Below are 23,699 nucleotides of genomic sequence, written 5' to 3'. Positions count from 1 at the left end.
TTCTCTCTTTTTTTTTTCCTTTTAGAATCATCAGAATGTTCTTCATAGGGCTTGGGGTGTTTTTTTTTTTTTCATTTTAATATAATCTAAATTCAAGCTAGACTGTTAAATTGCTGTGGCACAGCTCAACATACCAACACTTCCTTTGACAGTATTAAGCCTCAGGGAGAGGCTTCTGAGACAAACTGTCTACCTTAGGTACTTCTGTTGTCTGTGTCACTGTGGCATCTAAGCATATCCCAACCATTAATAAACTTGTTTCCATATTCCTTGTTGGTAGAAGCTGATATTGCTCCCATTTTACATAGTGGGAAACAGGACAGAGGTTAAAGAACTTGGCCGGGCTAGCATTTGGGTCACACACTCTCTTTTACGGACACAAGCCCTTTCTCCTCCACAGGCTTTGCAAAAGCTTGGGGACTCATCTTCTTCCTTGAGTACGTAACAAAAGTGGCATATTCAGAGTCAGGCCGCTTGACCCAAGAGCCCAGTAACACCCAGGTTAGTGGGCTCTTGTGCAGAGGATGCACAGCATCAGGTGATTTGTCGCATCCATGCCCATGTGGCTTCAGCATGTCCACCAGCCTGGGCACCCAAATGTGCTGTATCCAGTTCTGGGCTCCCCAGTATAAAAAAGACAGGCATCCCTTGGAAAGAGTCCAGTGGAGGGCTGCAATGATGTTTAAGGGCTTGGAGCATCTCCCCTATGAGTATAGGCTGAATGAACTGGGGCTGTTCAGCCTAAAGAAAAGAAGACTGAGAGGGGATCTGATCCATGTTTATAAATATCTGAAGTGTGGGACACAGCGGGAAATGGCCGGCCTCTTTTCAGTGGTCTGTGGAGACAGGACAAGGGGCAATGGCCTCAAACTGGAGCACAGAAAGTTCCACACCAATATGTGGAAGAACTTTTTCACAGTGAGGGTGACAGAGCACTGGGACAGGCTGCCCAGGGGGGTTGTGGAGTCTCCTTCTTTGGAGATATTCAAGACCTGTCTGAACGCCTATCTGAGTGATATGTCCTAGGGAACCTGCTTTGGCAGGGGGGTTGGACTCGATGATCTCTGGAGGTCCCTTCCAACCCCTACAATTCCATGAATCTGTGCAGTAAGCCTGCACCATGGCACTGGTTCCAAAGGCAAGGATGATGCTGCAGAGGCTGCTCATGCAGGTGACATCAATTCAAAGTGGATTGATACCTAAAGTCTGGGTTATTTAATTGTTCTGTAACCGGCTGATGGGTATTGCTGGGTACTGTGGCTTGCATCTGTTGAAAGATACCAGAAGGTGCTTATATAGTTTAATATAAATGTAGGTGATGTTTCTTTCCGATCTTTTAACAAACTCTCGGTGCCTGCCTTAGTGGTCTCTTTCAGTACTCAACCGTCAACATTTGTTCACAGTCCTCTTACACCCATATTTTTATTTTCCCCTCAGTCCCTTCACATCTTTGACTTAAGACCCAGTCACAAACCTTACACAATTGCAGACAAGGGTGTTGACTTTCCCAGGTTTCAAATTTAACCTATGCTGAAAATCGTCCTCTCCTCTGGACAGCACTAAATCTTTTCTGCCAGAGATAACTAGTCCTTGGGGCTCATAGCTGTACTTCTGAAGAGAAAAATGTTGTGCCTTTGGAATGGACTAGATTGCACCACATGGCAGGTAATTTCAAAACAGTTTTGAGGAAAGCATCCCCTTGGGTCCATCTCAGGGCCTTCCCCAGCAAAGGACACAAGGCAGTGTGTGATGCTATCAATACACCTCCATTATTTTCCCTGGGAAAAAAGCGGCAAGGCTCAGTGGTGACGCAACCTGCCCAGGCTGCAGATTGTTTAAGCGCAAAAGGAAGAGGAAGGGTCTTCCTCCCTATTCCCTTGCAACAGCATAATTCAGGGCATTTATCACAGGCCAACATGGAACTGTCTGTGCTGGCCCCATTCACAAACACGGTCTGCTGGCCAGCATCAGCCCTGGGAGCTGCACATTAAGCTGGCGTGGTGAATAGATTTTTGTAGAGAGAGAGAAGTGCTTTTGCTACAGTGCTGCCTTTACTAATTTGTGTTCTTCTGCTTTCCACCAAACAGTCAATGAAGGCTCAGGTGAAACCAATCAAAAAGAGACATCGACCTGTGACATTTGCCAGTTTGGGGCAGAGTGTGACGAAGATGCAGAGGATGTTTGGTACAGTAATTTGGTCTACTTTCCTATTTTAATGAATGTCATATTATTTAAAGGTGCTGTGGTGTAGAAAGCGTTACCCATATTAGATAATTTTCTGCACAGCGACTGAGGTGGTTATTACTCTGAAAAAAATGTATTGAACAGTCTGGTTCATAATTTTGGAACATGCACGATTTAGACAAAGTTTAGAAACACAGTTATCTGTTTTGTTGCCGTTATAACTTATGTTATTCCATCTGGGGTTTTACAGCTTTATACTTTGGTAAAAATAGAATTGGGGAAAAATAACTGACCTAAAGCTTTTGCAGTTAAAATGTATCGTTAGTATTATCATCATGTTAATTCCTGTGTGGCATTAGAAATGCTGGAAAATCTGTCTCACTTTTTCCTAGTTGCTGGAGTTGAAGACCTAACCCTCGAATGATTAGAGCATACATTTAGACACTTTCTGAATGGAAATTTATTTATTTTTAAAAGAGCCTTCAAATGTATTCAGGGTGGTTTTTTATTATGAAACCTTAACCACAGAAACTGAAATAATTCTATCGACTCAGAATTTCTTTTTTTTTTTCCATTTTGCCTAGAAACTGTGCAAACATATATTAACCCAACTTTAAACCAATGATTTCATTGTGATTTTGGAACAGCTAGCACATCAAAAGGGCCACTCTTCACAGAGCTGTGTTTGTAACACTGCCTTAATTCCAAGCCTCATATTTCTATCTAAGTAATTATTACAAATTTAGAGAGACAACAAAATAATCATGAAAATATTAGAAATACTGTGTGGCTGATGCTTCTGAAGCTGTGGGCCAGTGGTGTTTAAAGGGTGGATACAGTGAGCGAGCAGTGAGATGTCTATAAAGCAATATTGCACGAACTCTAACGTAGGTGGTAGGAACGGAGCAGAGAGGAGTCAATGAATGAATGAGTGATGGATGATAATTGGGCCCAGTGTTGGGCAGTTGACCTCGTCCAGGCATTGTTGGTCAGGCATGAATTTAAGAGCATTTTTGCTATTCAGTGAAGAACTTTAGGAATACAGTCATGGTCATCCATTTGTGCTTGGTTTGGTTTTGTCTTTCCGCGCTTTTAATAATCTCCAGTTCTCATACTTAAAAAACACCAAGTAAACGAACCACAGAGGCCTTTCTCTGGCTCCCATCATGGAAAGAAATTGTTGTGTTGAACAACAGGAGCAAGGAGCATCACAGTTATAGGTTTGCATTAGTGTAATGGGATTTGTGTGGAAGAAATAGCTTAATTTTGTCTTTGCTTAAGAAAATTACCCCAGGTGTCAGGATATTCATTGTCTCCTTGACCGGTTGTCCTTGAGAGTTTTGATGGTGCAGTGTAAAAACAAAACCACGCTAAAATTAATATATCAAAATTCACAGTCTAGTGCTCATGTTTTCATAATTAAGTGCACTTCCAAATTGGAAGGCAGGAGAAGAGAGGGGCAAGGAATAAAATTAGCTACAAGATAACATTATTAATCATAAGCACTGAGTAGCAGTGTTTATTTTTTTCCAGAAATAGCTTGCTAAAACAGCCTGATCCAACTCACCCAGTAATGTTCCCACTGCAGCTTTTGCACTATCTAATTCCTCCCCTCTGAAACAACTTGGCTTGCGTGGAGCAGAGTAATGACTGCAGGAGCTGAAGTTCTCAATCTTTATTGTCAGGCAGTCTTTCTGCTGGGGAAGATGCTTCTCGGGGCGGGAAGTGGGGAAGGGCATTTACTGGGAAGATGCTACCAGACCAACTGTTAAAAGGCAGGGAAGCAGATTTCCAACCAGAAGTACAAAGACCATGTAAAGCCTGTTAAAGGTCTGCTTTGAAGTAAACAACTTCATATGCCGTAACAGAGCCCTGTTTTCCTGTCCCTGCCCCCTGATTAGTCTCGGATAAACGTCTTTCTGAAAAATGAGCCTTCTGGCTGTTAGCTCTTTGTTATTCTTATTTCTAGAATAAAAGCAGACTATGTACAGGGGACCTAGATCCCTCTTTCAAATGTACGTTAATTGAATTTCCGTGTTTGGCACCAGATAGACATATTGCCCCACTCCCCCTGCCAAGATTTGGTGTGCAGAAAACGTCCTTGGATTAAGTGTGGGGGGGAAATCACTTTATTATTTGATCGCTCTTTTATATGCGGATTAAATTTCAGATGTAAGCAGAGATTCTTCAGCTATCTGACCTGACTGATGAGGTTTGTACAACCCAAATGGGGTCAGTGGGTCCCAGTGGCCCCAGGACCTGTTGTTACAGGGCGACAAGCCCGTCACTGGCAATGTCCCCTATCAATCAGAAGCAGTTTGAGGGTGCAGGGTCAATGCCTGATGCATTCCAGGTAAGAGGGATGCAAGCTTGCTAGCAGAGCCAGACCGCAGAGAGCTGGAAGTACGAGGCTGGCTGTGCGCCTAATATTTCTAGGGTGCCAGAGAAGATCAGAGGAGAGAGCACAGGTGTGATAGCAGATGTGGTTGGGCTGCTGATGATTTAAAGCGACAATTAACATTATTGTGCATTGCCACAGTCTGTTATTTTGCAGTCCCCTGTCTCTGGTTTAACTCTTTCTCTTTTTTTCTCTCTTTTTTTTGGTTATTCATTGCCAGTTGTCACTCAGCTAAACTGTGCTATTGTACTGTGTCACCATTATTTTAAAATCTTCTTATTTGTGTAAAACCAGTCTGTTAATGGCTAGGCTCCTGGGATTCTGATAGAGGGTTTGTCATGTAGAAGACTACTCAAAGGGGTAAGATATGTATGTGAGCATTTTCTGGGAAGTACAAAGACGTGGCAGGAAAGAACCCACTGTAATAACAGGTTTTCCAGAGCGTGGTAAAGCACACATGTGTTATTATCCTATTCTGCAGTCTCGGATCATGAGAGTGAATGCAATTTGGCATTCCATTAGTGAATCTCTTTCTCTAGGTTAAAAACAAAGACTGTTCAGTTGAAAGTCTTTAACATCTTGCTACTTTAATATGTGAAAGCTTCTTGTCACTAAGAGGATCGTGTATTACTGGCATTATTCCCACCTTTAATGCATTTTGCACCAGTGGGCCTCATGAATATTTAAAGCAGGGCAGTAGCTGTGCTCTTTAGCACTGGATTGCAATCTATTGGTAAATCAGACATTTGGTGTTGCTTACTTTCGGTTTTATTTCTGAGCTGGCTAAGGAATAATTGATTTTGTAAGACAGGGCTACTCAACATAACACCCTGAGAGATATACTTAAAAGGAAATGAAGAATGAAGCATAACATTCTGAACATTCTGAATGAAGCATAACATTCTGGAAGATCTTTCTAAGATCTTCCAAAAAGCATCTATGAAATACTCACTCACCATATATAAATAGTAGTCACCAAGTGGAGTGCCTGCTCATCTGCTAAAGTGGCTTAGTGTCAGTGCATAACCACATCAGGAACCTGGATTCCAGTATTAATCTCCTCTTTATGGGCCACTGAGGAAACAAGGAAACTCTACGCCGGATAAGCCATGGCTGGGATGGACACTGGGCAGCTACTCCAGAGGCCCATGATGTGTCCAAGTAAGTGGAAGGAGATAAATAATAGGAAAACCCCTTCTGTTGAATTTCCTGTTGGAAAGCACCAAGAAGAGAGGACAGGAGTATTTTCTTAAAACAAGATTAAAGCCTGCAAACCTCTGACTTGTAGAGTTAATCAAAATCAAAATGATGAATTGGGGTTAAATATGCATGCTTTTCCTCTGAATTTCAATATCAGCGGGTCAGCCAGCAGCAGGCTCCAAGCGCAGCATTGCCCAGAAGAAGATGTGCTTTGCTAACTGTGAGGCAGACATGCAGGCATGTGTGACATGCTCAGGGAGAGTGCTTCCCTGGCAGCCTGGCTGTGTCCAAGGGGTGAAGACGCCATCTCTGCAGATTGCTCCTCTGCCTTCCTCTTCCTGGAGGCTGCAGGTGGAGGAGAGAGGCAGCCATATCCCTGGCAGGACATGCTTCACCCTGAATGAGCCGCTCAGGGTTTGCGCCAGGGATGCAAAGGGGATGTAAATACCCACGCTGCTTCCCACAGCTCAGTCCAATGCAAGGGTCCCCAAAGATTGCTCCATGGCTGAGCGTGGGATTTTGTGCTCTGCAACAGGCGCCGTGCTTGTGGTAGGCACATTTCCTCCCTCCTCATAAGCCTGGCCCATGCTGGAGGGGCCTTTTCCATTGCTTGCAAGTGGGCAAGGATGCCACCAGGCAGGTTCAGCCGAGGAGACGATGCTGAAGCCATTCCGTGGGGACACTGCATCTCTAATGACCCAAAGTCCAGAGCTTGGGAAAAGGCATCCAGACCTGAATGAAGGCGTGTCCAGTGCCTAGGTCAGTGAGTGAAGGAAGGAGCATTGGTCTGAGGCGTGCCATGCATCTGGGCGTTGTTCCCAAGTGAGGTGCTAACGTTGCAGCATCCTTACGGCAGGTCCTGTGCTTCTTTCCACATGGCTGGGACAGTAAACTCCCCTTACCTATGGCAGACAGACGCGCATACAAAATGCATTAACAAGATGCACTGGTTTAGTCTTTTGATTCATGTGTTACTGCTAAGGACTAACATGTATAGTTTGGGTAGATGCTCCAGCGTGGAAAGAGAGCGGTCTGAGACACATGCGGATGGTGAAGCTGCATTCTCATGCAAATGAGAAGCACTGTACACAGAAGATATTTGTGCAAATCATGCAGCTGCCATCTGCAGTGACGCCTACGATCAATACCGCTCTACCAATCAATATTTATCTTTATTATGGTATAGAAAGTAAACATATAAAAGAAACTAATGATTTTGCCAGCTTCTTAATCCACACAGCAATTAGGTCAGTCAGCTTTGGGTCCCTTCCCCCTTCCATCAGTTGCTCTCAACCAGAGCATCTGCAAACAAGATGCTGTACTACTATAAAGTACTAAAAGGTGGTTTGAAAGCTCACATACATTACACGGGTATTGGCTGCTTCATGTTCAGCAGTGTGTATAATAAGTATGTGTGACCTACTTGTTCCAGATGCAGAAACAACGAGCCACTTTAGCGTCTGCAGCGTCCCGTGCATCATACAGTAGATAATTGCCATTTTCTGCTGCTTTCCTTTCCCTTTTAGAGGAAAAGTAGATCTTCCTTCATGGCTATGTATAACACTTCACATGCTCATTGGACTTGCGGTTCGAATAACCACAGAAATGTAATCAAAGTCATTACAAAAATGGCACTCTTGCAAAGACTTAAATTTCTGCTTAACTTGAGATTGTACCTAAGGCATGAAGTGAGGCTGCTGCTGCATGAATCTTCTTGTGGAGCTTAGAAGTCGTGTCTGATAACAGTCCAGGCAAGGGTCTAGAGAGGAAAGTAAAGATAGCCACAACATGCTATTGCACAGCCGGAAATGACCAAGCAGCTTTTGCACCCTTTCACACCCAATGTCACTTGTCTTAGCCTAATAACAGAGCTACCCCCAGGTATTAGCCCAGAAATTCGCCCACTTCTGACTCTGTAAACTGTCAGTGTTTCATTTCGTGTGTGTTCTATGGTTAAAGGGCTTTAAAAGGAAAACTAGGCAACTTGTGGTGTAACTGTTGTGACACCATGTTTAGAGAGCGGTGGAGATACTGTGCGGGGGGGCAAGTCAACAAGACTGTAAGAAGTAGCCTGAGCTAATGGAAATCAGTGATGGGTATGAGTTTGGGACTTGGACTCAGTGATCTCTGGAGGTCCCTTCAAACCCCTATAATTCTGTGAATCTGTGAATTTCAACTTAAAACTAGCCCAGGTGAAAAGTAACTTTGTGCCCCACCGCAGCCAGAGACAGATCCCTCCTGACTTCTAAAAGACTCTGAATCAAACCCCAAATCTGTGGTTTTCCTCTTTCTCAGCAGTGAGTCTGCAGAAGGAGCAAGGGAAGATACAGGAACAGGATGTTAGCTTTATCTTCAGAGGATGTGTCCCTAAGGGCAGCTTACGGCCTGGTCTTTTTGAGGAGTAGGAGGCAGGTGTGAACGCAGTGCATTTCTAAACTGAATACACTACTTGGAGGTGCTTGGCTAAAAAGTTAATGCTTGGGAAAATGATGCCTTGTTTGGCTGTCTGGGGAAATTGTTGTACTCTATGTACATTTTGTTTGGTTTTGGTTAAAAACAGCCATTTTTCCCAGTCACGTAAGTTTCACAAAATCACCTTATCATCTTTACATCCCTCATCCTGTGCCAAAATAGCCTATTTAATTTTGAAGTGAGACTGATTCCCAACTCCCTTAGGGGTGGTGGTTTGGAGAATTTGACCTTTACATCCATTGAGTCAACACAATCCTTCAGAGGTTTATGTTCATTTGACAAACTCCTGCCTTTCCAGATTCTCAGGATTTATTTTCTTAATAACATTCTTTTAAAAAAAACTGGTTTTAACATAAGCCAAGATTGTCTGGAGTTACTTATACTTCATAGTGTTTTATTACCAATACACTTTAGAACACTCTGGTATGGTAAATAATTCAGCCTACACAAAGAAATTGGCTGTATTTTCTCTATACATCGAGAAGTCTGTCATGTAGACTATATATCATGGCTCTAAATGTTCTCAGATAAATGCAAACCCACATTGTATTCCATCTGTACTGCTCATCCAAGTAAGTCTTTCTAGGGACTCTATACAACACATACATCTCGTATCCAAAAAACAGAATCCCTGACCTTCAGTTTTGTAATAAAAAGGACATTTTTTATCTTTTGCAATTACAGCAAAATTTGCTGTGTGTCCAGGGACTATTACCCTACACAGTCATAAAGCTTATAGATTTTTTTTTCCCCGTTGCGCTCCTCTTTTAGATGCCAATCCAGAGTTGGCTTTCAGTTTCAGAAGATGAACTTCCAGCTTACGGAAGTTGATGAAAGTTATCCTACTGACTTTAGTGAAACAAGAGTTCTCTCCCGGTATCACAGCCATGGAGTAACTTCTCAGTAGCCAGTGGAGCTGTCACGGGCAGAAGGGAGAGCAGACTTTGTCAGCGTGTAAATGCACCGTTGTTCACAGAGTGCAAAGGAATTACTTGGAAATTGTGATGATAAATGCAGAATTTGGCTTACTGACTGCTTCAATTGCTTTAGAGGAAATATTGATTTGTGAAAAGCCAAAAATAACTTCTGAGCTTTTTGGGTTTTCATATCTTATCACAGTGCCATGCTCCTCTAGGAGCAAGACACAAATTCCGCTGAAATTTAAGGAAAGGAAAGCTTGAAAGATATGTAGAGCTGTCATTTGTCTTCACAATTATTAGTCTGTCAGCATTACAGTTTAAAAAAAAAAAAAAAAAGCTGTCATAATTCTAAAGCATGGCTCAAAATAGCCATGTTTTTCTGCCAGGCTTCCATGGCCAAGATCCCTAGGTTGAGCATGCGGTGTGTAGACGGGAAGCATGGAGAAATAGAGAGATGGGTGGTCATGGCAGAGAAGGCTGGACGTAAGGACCATGGAAGGTAGGAGGAAACCTAAAGCTGACTTGCAGCTTGTTGGTTTTGCTGTTTGCTGGCAAGCGGGGATGAGCCACAGCAGCCGCTCATGCACAGGGGCTCAGGGAGGGTTTTGGGGGTGCTACTTGAAGGTGACAGGGTGGTCTTCCTCACCCACCTTCCCCCCGCTTGGCTCCAAGGCAGCAGTGGCACTCCCGGCGTGGAGCTGGGGAGCTAAGCGTTTCTGTGGAGGGGCAGCTGGAGGGTGTGTGGAGTGGCGGCTTGGCTGGCATCGCAGCAATGTGGCAGTGGGCTGCTCTGCTGCCAAGCTGTGCCTGTTACAGGGGCATGTGCATCTCTGGGCGCTACATGAGACAGAAGCAGCATCCCTCTCTGTTTCCAGGGAATGCCCATATACAACCTGTACTCGTGATAGCGTGGCCGAGAGCAACCATTTTATGTGCCTAGTTTAACAGGGGCGCAAATGAACCCCATATTTGCTTTCTGTTCCTCTGCCACCATCTGTAGCAGTGGTTTTCAGTCCTAGGTGGGAGAATGTAGCAGCCTTCTGAGCACACACCTTTGTTTGCATCTGAGGGGACGGTTTTGGTGGTGTGTTTTGTGCTCTTGTACTACAGGGTGTTGTGAAGATCATGCCTGGTTCCTCCCACGTTGTAGGAGGTACACAACACAAAGGTACACAGAGTGCTTTCGGCTGTGCAAGGGGCAGAGCTGTGCCGGGCACTCTGAGGCGAAGACATCGTGCTCGGTTGTGGAACACCGCGGCTGGGAGAGCCTAGGCTCACCAGTTTGTGAAAGTGCACATAAGGAATAATACGATAATGCGCATCAAATATTAATGTGCATTGACACATAATCATCTGTGTACATCACAGCATTACGGCATGAAAGAGCAAGTGCAAAGACCTTGGAAAGCAACACACTTTTGCACCTTTCCCCCCCGACCCCGTTTTCTTTTCTCCTTCTTGTTATTTAAAAGTAAGCTCTCCTCCCTCCCTGGCCCCTTGTTTAGCCAAAGTCATACCCTAGCAGTAAACTGAGCGGTGCCTTCATGACAGCCTATTTAGTCGCAATAAAAAGCTGATTGGCCTAATGCGCAATCAAGAAAGGAGTGACATTTATTGCTTTGGTTTTATGATGTTGTGAACTGAGCAAGATTTGGAGCCTTACAGTGCCTTCAGGGGGCAGGAGATCACCAGCAATGAATTGTATTTATACCTTTTCCAATTTCCTACCAGCATTTTAGCAATAAATAGACTGTGTTGTTATTGAGTTTTATGTAAGTATGTTTATGAAAGCAGGAATAGAGCTTTGTAGCTCAGAATTACATGTGTTGGCTAAATAGATCAGGAGAGAGAATAACTATGTAAAGCATTGGGAAAGCGCTTTCTAATTTATTATCAAATGTCTTAATAGAATGCTTCATCTCGTCCATCCCGCTTTATGTTAACTATTAAGTTAAAACTGCATCCATTGCAGAAGGTCGGAGGCTCCTTCACAACACCCGTGTTGGAACAGCAAGGCCACGATTTGTTCACACATCTAAGCCATTAAAAATACATTCCATGCATTAAATATGAGCCTGAGGAAAACTCAATTGGAGCTGATGCGCAGGGCTGACCTCTGCTCCCACAGCCCCTGTGGGATGGCAGGTGTTCCTTCCCCACAGCGTCCATCTCCTGCCCTGGTCCTTTCCCAAGTGCAAGTCATAGCTAAAAGCCTCCATGAAATGTGCCCAGATGTACAGACTTAATTGCTGTCTCTCAGCCTGGCTGTTTTGTAACAAAGCTTTCCAGCACAGAGAAGCACAGGTGCCCCAGGGACGTTGGTCCTGGACAGGGCGCAGTGTTTGTGGTGCGCCCATCATTTTAGGAGCTGCAGGTGGATCCCAGTGAACTGTGTCCCGGACCTGAAGAAGGTTACTCTCATCTCATTAGCATGCTGACAAGGACGTATCCGTGTCCTTGATATGGCACATTTCATTCACTCGTTCGTCTTCCTTTCCCTGGCAGCAGTACTGTCCCCTCAAGGCTTGCTCCCAAAAGCAGCCAGCCACTACGGTCATCATGAGGCAGCAGGAGAAGTAACAGCCTCCCCGGGCCGTGATAATGCCTGGTTTTGTGTGGCAGCTTTCACCTCAATGCTCTGAGGAAAAAGGAGGCTACTGCTGCCCTCTCCTTCCCACACATGCAGCGGTTTGCTCTGTCCCAGGCCCATACCCATGGGCTGAGGTCTCATTTCAACGCAGTGTGACAGGAGCTGGTCTTGCTTGACTGCTGTCTGTGCAGGAGGTGCAAACGGTGCCTCAAGGAAACTCCAGAAGTACCCTTCTAAAATTTCATTAAGTAACCAGACTGGATTTTGTTTTGTTGTGTGAGCTCTGTAAGCAGGGTAGCCTGCAGCCAAATCAGAGGGTGCTGTCTCGGGCAGGTCTCCTCAGAAAGTGGGAGCAGATGTGTTTGAGGACACGGAGCAGTTTCAGGGTGAGAGGCAGTCTGATTTTGTAGGTGGGGAGGGAGTCTTTGCGAGGAGGGAATATTCTACCACAGTTTTCTTCTACCTAGCTTGGAGAAGATCACTGCTGAGCCTTGCCTTCCCCTCCAGCACTACATGACACATGTGCTGCCTGGGTCAGGGCTTGCAGCACATGGCACTGCTAGCCCGGAGGCCATAGTCCCTTTACTCTGCTCTTGGCTTTCAGAAGTCACTTCTAGCATTAACAAAGGTGGTAATGGGTATTTGCCATTTGTCCCAGCTGGTGCCGCTGTACTTAGTGAGCAGATCAAGCCCTTCCTGCATGGCAAGGTCCGTGCCAGGGCCTCCAGATTGATGGTGTCCCACGCTTCCCACCAGACGTTGCAGTATTCCTGCCGGCTGTCACAGGCACGGGTGAAAAGCTGAGATTTGTGGGAACAGTACTCATTATTCTGCTGGCTTCAAGATAGGAGAGAATGGTATCAGCAATCTGAGGCACACTGTGATAAAACGTTCATGAAGGACAGCCTCGAATGTTTACAGAGGGAAAGAAACAGTCAGCAAAGCTTTGTTTTAGCACTGACTATAGAGACGTGAAGGACACCAAGCATAGGCAAACCATAAAAAGACATTTATTTTATTCTGTGTGCTTTAAATAAGCCCCACACATTAGATACCTGCAGACACTCAAATTGGCATGTGAACAGAATTAGAATTTTCTTCTCTGGTCACATAGCTGGCGTGAGGATTTTTCCATTGCTTTTCAAGCTCAGTCACCAGCCTTGTAATTCTCTGGTTTCTCTGTTTGGGTTAAGACTGTTTTACATAACTTAGTTCCTTTTAAATAGGAATTATTAAAAAAAAACCCCAAAAACCACCAGACATTTATTTTGCCCTAAAGGTGGTAGCATACAATTCAGTGTGCTGTTGAGGGCACCAGAGGCACCAGGAAGCCAGATGAAGGTCATATTATAATTGGTGCTTTGAATTGCAAGAAAGAAGCAAAGGTGAAGTTTGTGACGGTTTTTTTTGTCTGAAACTTAGTAAAGAAAGTTATGGGGGGGGGGGAAAGAAAGGAGAATTAGGAATAAAGTCACAGTGTCTTGCATGGCAGATTAAAGTAGTTCTCATGAGCTGCAGGCTCCAGGATGAACCTTGCAAAGTGGTGGAGTGTGGAACCCAACTCGTTGTTGAGCTGGCCCAGCTCCAGGAAGGAGCCAGTGCCCGGGCAGCTCTCCTTGCCGCTGGAGGGCAAGGTGCCTTTGAGACCAGTCTGCAGGACCGATGGGAACAACCTCTATGAGCTGTCACAACAGATGTGCCCTGAAAACTCCCTAGCTATTTGTAAAAAGCATTGCCAGTGCTATTCAGCAGCAGCAACAGCGTGGCAGCTGTACGGCAATTGCCCTGGCTCTGTGCACTAGCTACACTCCTGGAGTATGTGTCTTTTGCCATGCAAGGAAAGGCAGTAATAAATATATTCACCCCTTTAGTGTATTTTAGCTTGACATATGTTCATTAAACAATATTTTTGTCTCTTTCAGTCAAAAAAAAAAAAAATCACCTGATTATTCAGCCCTTTCTTGTGGTACCATGCTTTGGGGTCCTTCAAATCATTCTCATTATGCTCTGCATAATAATAAAAGTCTCTGCAGTACGCTGATAATTCTATGCATGATCTCTGTGATTTCTAATTGTTTGAAAAACAGGCTGCTATTTGAAGTGCCATGCAGAAACATTGCATCACCCTGAGGGAATCAAGCTTTTCTCCTTTTGCTCCTGGTGAAGATAAAGATTTGAACAGTTGAAATAGGTAAAATATCCCAGGGAAGCCGCTGTGAAAAGCAGATGTGCTAAGGCCCTGAGTGCAGAAGCTGGGCTGCAAAGGACAGAAAGGAAAAATTAATTAGATTAATAAATAAATAAATGACACCGAATGGAAGGCACACCAAATCAGCCGTGCTTTTTTCATCTCTTGTGATCTTAAAGGAGAAGAGAAGCACTAGCAGGGCCAGGAAAGAAATATCGCATGCTATTTTTGTGCTGTCATTATAAAATATGTATTGTTTATTGTTCTGCACTGCAGCTAAAGTTTTGCATCAGCCTCAGAAATACAGCAAAGTTTGTTTTGAAGGAGACACGCAGCATCTCTGTTCTGTAAGCCTCTTAATGATGTTCTTAAGAGGGCAGTGATAGGATTTCAGTCTCTTGGCAAGCACAGGCGTGTTGTAAGGTATGATTCCTAGAAAGCGTAAAATATTGTGAACCTGTGTGCATTATGAATACATCTTATATATACACTATTTAATGTATATGTACATCTGTACCTGATGGTGTGTTAAACCAGGGGACGATGCTAGGTGGTTTTGTCTCCTGGCTGGAGGCATCATTGGGTGCCATCCTCTTGGGCTTTGCTCCACACGCTACAGAGACCACTGTAGGGTACCTGACCAAAAGTCCCTGTTGACTGTGTATTGAGGGTGCCAGGGCCCTACACTAAAACTTACCTCTCTGTAAAATGGGTATAATAGTACCAAGCTGTTGGTGTTAGGATGTTGCTGTAAAGCTTAATGTTGTACTTGCAAATGGGCTGATATTTGCGTGGACTAAAGTTGAAAGGCATGCAAGCTCCCTGGAGCAATCCAATTTAGCTGCCTATGTGCAGACAGGTTTGAGGATGACTGATGTGGTGCTGAGGTGGGTAGCGGAGGTGACCCATCGTATCTCCCCAGCAAAGGGCTATCGCAGGCAGTGTGTTTTAAGAAGGCGCGACGTAGCAGCCATGTAGATGGTCTGAATGGACTAGCTGACCTCCCGCTGGCTGTGGATACCTGTGGACACAGGTCTGCCTAGCCTGGTTAACCTCGCCAGTCCCTGCTCAGAACTAGTGCAAGTATCTCTGCATGGTGTTGTGTTGAGATGTATTAAACGCGCTCAAAGCTGCCAGGGTAAATGAGCGCTCCCACCAGCCTCCTGACACGTGGCTGAACCGCCATACAGTGTGTGTCCGAATGTTGAGGAGTAATATTAAGCCTGGCTTCGTTTTAACTTGCATGCTGGTAATGTCAACAAACATGCCCTGTGTACCAGAAAGAGAAACCTTGCAGGAATCCAAATGATAGACCAGGCATTTGGGACTGATTGCCAGGCTCTTTATGCAGGTGGGTACTGCCATGTTTGCTTAAACGAGCCTTTAATGCCCCGCTCGGAGGGGCAGGGAGCTTGGAGAGGACCACGCTGACATCCAACCAGAAATTTGAGTTTCTGATCACTGTTTTCTAGTCAGAACAGAGGAAGATAAGAAATGTCTCTGGTGGAAATATCATAAATGTACAACAACTGTGCTTTTATTTATACACTGTTTTACGGCAAAGGGAAGGCTTTGGGCTTTTTTATGCTGCAAAATGTTGTTGGTTTTTTCCCTTGCTTTTTTTTTTTTTTTTTTGCCTGGAGAAAATATATGACATGTTTAGAATGATTGCAGAATGGAACATCGCTTTCCCTGTAAAACAGTGCTCACTGAGACATGGTGGGATCTCACACTTGACCAAATTAGCATATGCACTCAAATATCAGAGCTCTGACTAGCAAAAATAACACTGGATTTGCATTTTCACATTTTTAGCTCTTGCTTCCCTGTCTGTTTGGTTTTATGCCTTTTTTCTTGACTGACAATTCTCTTTGTGGCAGATTTATTGCTGTTCTGCAGTTTGGACCCTGTAATCAACTAGACACTTGGCTGAAGACGTTAGTCATTTCATTAAGTACTTTTTTTGCAGATATCTCAGACACAATTTTCTGTTGCTCTGCTTCCAAAAAGCAAATGACCCATGGCCAGCAAAGTCTGAATATGAATCTTTAATAAACAGAGGAGGTACCAACAATGCTCTCAGGTTTCCAAACTGCAGAGGGCTAATTAAAAGAAGTTGAATAGGGAAGAGCTGCCATTGCCATCTCGCGCTGACAAAAATGTGCCTGCATCTGTTCCCAGTAAAACCGCTCTCTTAGAAGCAGTGTCTCATTTATCTTCCTTCCCATCAGAGCTACACAGGAAATCTTCCTCATGCTATGGGGTGATACTGCGTAGTAATTCTTTCTTAAATTATTTTTCAGTAATACATCACTGAAAACAAAGGCTAGATAGTTGTCTTAGGAGCAAAGCATGGAGTGGGCTTCTTTTTATCATCACTGTGTCACTAATGATTATACTTTATTCATGAACTAAGGAAATATAATTATAGCATTCCTCTACACTTTATGGGCAAAGAGCCGTTCTCTCATTTTATTGAGACGCCTCCTTAAAACGCAGTTCCTCCCTCCAGGGACAGTCCTTCATAGCCATGAATCCTCTCTTCAGTGGCATCCTCTCTGCAGGCAAAGATACTCTCTGTGCCCAGAAAACAATACCATATGTTATTTGCAGAAGAGTGGAGAGTTAGGAGCTTGTGTGCTCACCAGTGTACTCACCCGTGCCTGGTTTATTGACCTCATTAATTTTTATAGAGGTTGATTCAATGGAAAGCCAAGTTGGCTGCTCCAGCTTGGCCAAGCAGCCTGGTGCAGCACATTGCCATCACTACTGGGATGCAGACCCCTTTGAGGTCTGGGCAGCTTTTTTTTGTCACGGCCAAGATCTGCAAACTTGTCTACTTCTGCGCTTTCCTCTTGTTTCCCTGGGAAGGGGGAAAGCGTGCTACGTGGGTGAAATAGTGACAACCATTCCCAAAATGCACGCAGGCTCCCCTGTGCTGTTCAGTGTGCTTAATGCAGTTACTGCCACGACAGACATACGAGCAGCGACTTGCACCCCACAAGTCAGTAGTGAGGCACAGGGAGATGCCTGTCAGCATTTTACCTGCCACAGGCTTAGCTCATCTATTTCACCACTCCCATAGGCAGCCCCCTGGGCTCCTCTGGCATCTCAGCTAACACCACCCCTGTCTGCGACCTTCCAGTTTGGCCCTGACGTGGTAGTCTCATCAGATGGTTTAGCAGTGTCACCAAGCTGTGCTGTACGATGCGCCCAAAGCCCCCCAAGGACATGCCCAGGTTCTCCAGTTGGACAGGCATCATAGTTTGTGTTAGTTTTCCCTTTCATGGTCACCAAAGTAACTAAGTGGACTGCTGGATGTTTGGCTCCTCCAAGATTTTCATCATATGAAATGGAATAAAATGAAGTGGAATTCATCAGAGACTATCGTAATGACCTGGAAGAACAGACATAAGAAAGTGAGCCTTGTTTAATGATTGTTTACAGTGACAGCCCAATTAACATATGAGCCCATTACTTGAAAGAGGCTATGGGCCTGTGAGACAGCATTCAGTATTTCTTCCTTTCTCAGGGGAGCTGCAGGGTATCAGCTGAAATTTTGGAAGCACTCCTTCCTTGTGGATGCTTTTAAAGCTGCTTTTCTGACTGCAGTAGGCGTAGTTAAACCTTACACATACATTTTTTGTATGATCTCTGGTACATTTTTATCCTGTGACCCCCTAGGAGACCTCACTGACCTTCTCGCAGCTTCTTGAGCCTGAGGAAAGCTCAGTCAGCTTTTATATTGCCAAGACTTCTTCTGCACTACACTTAGGAACACAGAAACCAAATAGATTTATTGATAGAACTGTAATCAGAAGTCATAGCCAGGATGATAAAATGGCCAAATGATCAAATTACTTAAAATTAGAGGCGTACTGAAGTGCCTTGGGGACCGTAAAGCTGCAGGCAGGCAGCGGCGGGATGCATTGCGAGCAGGAGGACCTGGGGCAGCCCAGGCCAGCATCCGAAAGAGATGAGGCTGCTCCAGTTCTGTCATGTGTGAAAGGTGACGGGGCAGAGCCAGGATGTGATCAGGTTGCAGGCTGAGAGCAAGTGGGGAATCACCGGCGCTGGGTGCTTGCTAGGGGCGGGATGGGATGAGTGGGCATGACAAGTGTCAGGGCAAGTCTCTCGTTGGGGTAGGAGATACCTGTGTCCTGCAGAATCTGAAGTCTTGCATGCCATCAGGACCCTCACCCAGTGTACACCCTGGGACCCAAGTGGGGAGGTCACAGTTTGGTGGTTCTTGTTGAACAGGACACAATCCCACTTCTGCACTTTATAATGCTTCAAGTGAAGGTGCCTTTACCTATGGCTGTAGGTGTTCCTTCAGTCAAGCTGGTTAAGTGCTGTTCATTTTGCGTTTGTCACATCACCAGTGGATCACGCTGAAGGATGCCGTGCGTTCTGTGGCCACGTGTGCCTGGGCATGGATGTTTGGAGTAAATGCTCACCTTTCTCTCTGTAATTTACTCTCATGGACTTTGGGGTTGTGGTTGAAATGGCAGACTGCTTGTTCCTCTAGTCTGAAAAAGCATGTTTGAATATACTGTCATTTTCCCTGATAAGATGAGCACTATAAATTAAACAGAGTCAGCAACCCAGGCACATTAATCTTCCTGATGCAATCCTACCTTTAGCATTTCCTGACATATATCTGATGTTGACTTAATTGTGCAGCCTTTAAGTAGGATTTGAGTGTGTATGTGCAAAAGCAGTAAGAAACTGCAGATGCATGCTAGAAGCTGTCCACTGAAAACTGCGAGGGGTGGATGCTGCACAGATCCTTGCAGCAAGGAGACTAGGGTGGCAAGGTTATTGCGGTGGCTTTTTACTGCCCATCTAACCCCGAAAATCAGGCATCATGCAAGAGATTCTGTAGGACTGGGGTATATAGCGTCATCTAGAGGTGGTCCCTTCACGCTTTCCTCACACACAAGCAACCTGACATCAGAGTAAGGAGCGCATGGTTCATGGTGCTCATATGGTGGTCCTCAGTGCAGCATGTGACTGCAGAGATCTTGTGTGGAAAGGAAGGCTGGTCTCACAGTTACGAGTTTAGAATGGAGTTGAGAAAAAAAATCTTGGTTCTCTTCTCACTTTTACTGAAGGAGGTCAGAAAAGTAATTCTGGATCTTTTGGAAGGTACTGAAAGATGTGAGCAAATGCCTAATGGGCTCTGAAATGGTCTTTGAAACCAGTGGGGGATAGGTCTCTGAGAATCCAGAAATCCCACGCAGAGGGTTTGCATGCATCTTTAAGCATCTAAACACCTTTAAAAATATGTCTCTTAAGTGCCTAAATCTGAGCATGGGTTCCTACATCCCCTAGGTGGTTTTGAAATTGCATCTAAAGCTGCTTAGGTTTCCCCTAAAGAGCATCCTTTTGTTTTAATTTTCTCGTTGACTTAATTTTCTCTTGACTTGAGACATAATATATATTAACCTACGCTCATTTTTTGTAGCAAAATGTAGAAAGTGAAGCTGTTTCTGAGCTGTTTTATTACAAAAAAAAGAAGCATATGGCTGATTGTGTCCCATCTGAAATGCAAATGGTGGAGCTACGTGGAAAGAATTACTATTACTTGAGCAGTAAATGTTTCCTAATGAAGTGAGTTTGTCTAAGGTGGGAAGCTGGAAACAGCTGCGGGAAGAAATGACAATGGTTAATATTTCGGTGGAGCAGAACATTCTTATTCAACTGATAAGGAGCTTCTTAGGAAATGGACTGGATTTTTTTTTTTTTCTTATATTCTGTATGTTCATCAGTATGGGGAAATTGTTAACACAGGGAGCCAGGTTCTCTCTTCTTCCACTGGCTATGAAATCTTGTAATTTAATTTATAACCACAGCTTTTCACCTTTGGCTTCTTTTTGAGCCCAAGTTTTTCTGTATTTTGTGAACATTTGTGGAAAACAGACTTACCCAACATAGAGAAAATGTAAAAAAAAAAGACAAGTCCTAGTCCCACTGATTTTCATCACCCTGGGCACGTTTGGGGTGGCCAGAGGGGGGTGATGGAGAAATCTGACCCTCACTGTCTAATTTCCACCAAAGCTTTCCTCTTGCTTATATCCCTCTACACTACCAGTGGTCCAGATGTCTGCTGCGAATGGGAGGTGAACTGACTTTTAAACACTTTCTTAAATCAAGCAGCAAAGCTAGAGGCTGACATTTCCATCACTTAACTTTCCAAAGGGAGAGCCATGGAGTCAGCACTGTGAGTTTCAGCACAACCAGTGGGCTGGAGATAGAAAATCAGTCGCATTACTTTGCCTTAAATGTCAGAAGGACCTGGGAAGAGTTTAGATAGCAGCATGTGCAGAATTACGTGCTCAGAAGAGCTGAAGCAGCTGCCAGGTTAGACCTCTGGCTTTGTCCCCAAGCAAGATCGCATGACTGTTAATGCAAGCATTGCTGAGGGGGAGCTGTCTGTTACATGGCACAGTTGGTGGCCAGAATATTAGCATGCCTTTCCCTTGCCGGTGCCCAAGGGTGTCTGACATCGCCAATGATAATGAAATAGGAGAAACCTAAAGAAAAAAGGCTGCAGCCTGCTGCTGGTGGAAGTAATTAGGTTTCTCCATCTTAGGAGCAGTGGCAAGGCTTACTGGGATCAGGACATGTCCGCATTAGTGTGTATATTCAGATCTGGACAGGACTTTCAAAGTAGATTCTCAGCTGTGCTTTGGTTCACCTCTCAGAGCAGCCCGGGAGCTCGGGAGCTGGGTCGTTGTGGCTCTGGAAAAGCCCCACAGCTCTCCAAGGACAGGGCTAACCTACCCATGCCAGGTTCTCAGCCATGGGCGCTGTCACCCCATATGTAGCCAGGTTGGGAGTGGGTGCTGGCCTTCCTTGGTGACACTGGAGTAAGGCTTTTTGGTTGCTGGGTTATCCATAGGCTTCAGAAAGTGCTTATGCAGCACAGCATTCCCCTGGTTGTGATACAGAATAGCCCCACCATGTCAAGGAGCTGGGGAGATCCCAGCAGCCCTATGCACAGAGAGAGTGTAGTGGCATTGCTACTGTCAGTCCCGCTCTTGGCAGGTGGTTTTACCCCAGTAGGATCTTCTGTTATGATCAGTGTGCCTACAGGTGCTGTAATTAATTATTATCAGAATTAAATCATTTATCAATATCAAACCACATGTATACAGTGCTGCATATGATGGTGAATTCACCTCATCAGAGGTGACTTTTCTGGCTTTATTGATTGCAAGAGAGTGCAGCAGCTTGGGTGTTCTTCGGTTTGCAAGCAATCACAGGTGGTGATGCTGTGGCATACTTTTCCACGTATAACACACTTTTTTTATCTTTCCTTTTGCTTGCTTTTCTGTTGTGTGTCTCTTCCCTCTCCCCGCATTTCATTTCCATCCAGAAATACAAATGACCTCTCGACAGAACTCTGCTTTCATTCTGTTGATTTGCATTTTGCAGTCAGGAAAATACAAACACTTTTATTTCTGAGGTGTATTTATGATGTCATGAAAAAACTTTCTCATATTAGCCTCTTCTTTTTTCTCTTTCCTTATCTTTGCAGGTGTGTGTGCAACATTGACTGTTCTCAAACCAACTTCAATCCTCTTTGTGCTTCCGATGGGAAATCTTATGATAATGCATGTCAAATCAAAGAGGCATCATGCCAGAAACAGGAGAAAATTGAAGTCATGTCTTTGGGTCGATGTCAAGGTAACTCTCATAACAAAACTCATTTCAAAGAATGTTTTCAATTTCTGTTCGGGGGAAAAAAACCCAGAAAACGAAAGAACCAAGGCTGGCTTCTTATTTGGCACTTCTTACATTTCCATTAGTCTTCTGCAGTTTATACTGTAGAGCGCAGACTGCGGGAGGGGACAGAGCCCTCTGCGGTCCAGATGCCAAGTGAAGCATGAGGAGTGGTGTATGTAACCCTTCCCACACCTTGTCCGCAGCAGCCAGGGACTGTCCATCCCTGCATCGGTATTGAAATCTGGCAGCTGGATTTTGCCCAGGGCTCTGCTCTCTGAGCAGAACAGCAGGAGAGCCCCTCGGGTACATTTTGCCACTCCGGGGTGGATCCTCTGTTCCTCCCTTTACTGGAGCAGCATGAAGCAATCCCAAGATGCCAAAGATGTGCTCCCAAGCCCGGTGCTGGAGCTTGTTTTACATCTGACCTGCTGATGAGATGCCAAAGGTGTCTGGAAGAAAATTTTGCCAATAGCAGCTCAAGACTGTCTTTGTTTCTCCATGAATACCGTGCTTCTCTGCCCAGCTGTTGGGCTATTATATCACCTGTAACCCTTGAGTTGACTTTAAAAACTCTATTTTGTTCTAAAATAAAAATGAAGAAAATTTGCCTTTAAATAGCTCCTGTAAATAAAGTGTCTGCTGAGGCTCAGTCTCTTAATAGCTTTTTCCCCCTTAGCTTCTGACCTATAAATCCTCAGCACATCTACTTACAAGGCCGTACTATACAGGTGTATTAAACACATTCTGGGTTTTTTCCTGTCTTGTTAAAATTAACCACTCTACGTGGCAGTTCGTTTCAGGGTACATCTTAAAATTCCCCAATTACTTCAAATAGAGCAGAAATGACACCTCCTGCTTCATACCGATATATTTATCCCAGCTGCAATCTGTTACCACACATTGGTGTTGGGTTTTTTTAAATTAAAAAAAAAAAAAGTTTTATTACTGGAAGGTGTTTCACGTTTTCTTCTAAAAAGCCCAATCCTGCTGGTTTTACCTGTCAGGCCCAGGAGAGCCTCGCACCCACACCAATGCTGTGCGTGCTAGCGAAGCTACCTTTCCCTGGGCACTAGTGGCTGGGGTATAGCTTGTATCAAGCACAGGCTCCCCAAGCAATTTAATGTTTTTCTTTTCACACAGACAATACTACAACAACCACGAAGTCGGAAGACGGGCATTACGCAAGGACAGATTACGCAGGTACGATTCCTGTTCTGTGAGAATCACAGTTCGCGGGAACTTTGTCTCTTTTCTCCTCTGTTTCCCAAGGTGAGGTGTCCTCATCCTCATGGCGTGGTTTTGTTGGTTTGCTTTACGAAACCACCATCGTCTTTTTGTTGGAAACTGTCTTCTGAACAAATGGGCCTCTTCCATTTTTATCAGTGCACAGATGTTCTGGCCATAAAACACCTGTTCTGACAGCAGAAATAAATGTTGTAAACTGTTTGCCAGGATTAGCAGACATTATTGAAAATTTATTGAATCTGTGCACTAGTTTATGTATATGTTTGTGACAATATACAGGTTTGAGAGAGTGAAAATCCAGAGCACAGCACAGCTGTGATACCATGAAGTGTCGCTGTTATAGATAATATTACCTGTCTGTGTTTGATTATGAAGTTAATAAGCTCTTAAAATGTTGGGGGGGGTTAAGTGATGAATGATTTTAATTTACTCAGAAGCTACAGTAAAATGTAATGGCTGAATAGCCTTATGTGACACTTGAAATTAAAAATATGTAAACACTGGTGGAGTTGGGGTGACATTTTTTACACCCTTTGCCACGGAGGATTGATTTAGAAACCAAATGTGTGTGTGCACCCGCACGTGCCTGCAGATATTCACAGCTCACGCTGAGAACTCAAGCCTTTGGGGAGGTGGTGTGAAAACGGGTCAGGTGATGCGCTCATTGCTTAAGTTGGTGATATTTTTGTGTTTTCAAGAGTAGGTGCTTAGAGAGAGTAGGTGCAGATCGCTGGGTTTACCTGAGCAGCATGGCTTAGGGTGAAATCCAGC

At 44.4% G+C, this 23,699-nt stretch overlaps 1 protein-coding gene across 1 annotated transcript in view; it reads left to right on the top strand.

Moving 5' to 3' along the window:
- Positions 1-23,699, top strand: part of TMEFF2 (transmembrane protein with EGF like and two follistatin like domains 2) — a gene marked incomplete at both ends in the record, with an annotated part of 128,873 nt that overhangs the window by 73,695 nt on the left and 31,479 nt on the right. The window contains 3 exons of the mRNA XM_084265053.1: positions 2,088-2,184; positions 21,496-21,644; positions 22,824-22,883. Coding sequence (XP_084121179.1) covers positions 2,088-2,184; positions 21,496-21,644; positions 22,824-22,883 — 306 coding nt within the window. The remainder of the gene's footprint in view (positions 1-2,087; positions 2,185-21,495; positions 21,645-22,823; positions 22,884-23,699) is intronic.

Source organism: Gallinula chloropus (assembly GCF_964237585.1).
Source record: "Gallinula chloropus genome assembly, chromosome: 5".
Classification (NCBI taxonomy): domain Eukaryota; kingdom Metazoa; phylum Chordata; class Aves; order Gruiformes; family Rallidae; genus Gallinula; species Gallinula chloropus.
The sequence above is the reverse complement of the archived record's forward strand: the minus strand, read 5'-3'. Positions and strand labels throughout refer to the sequence as shown.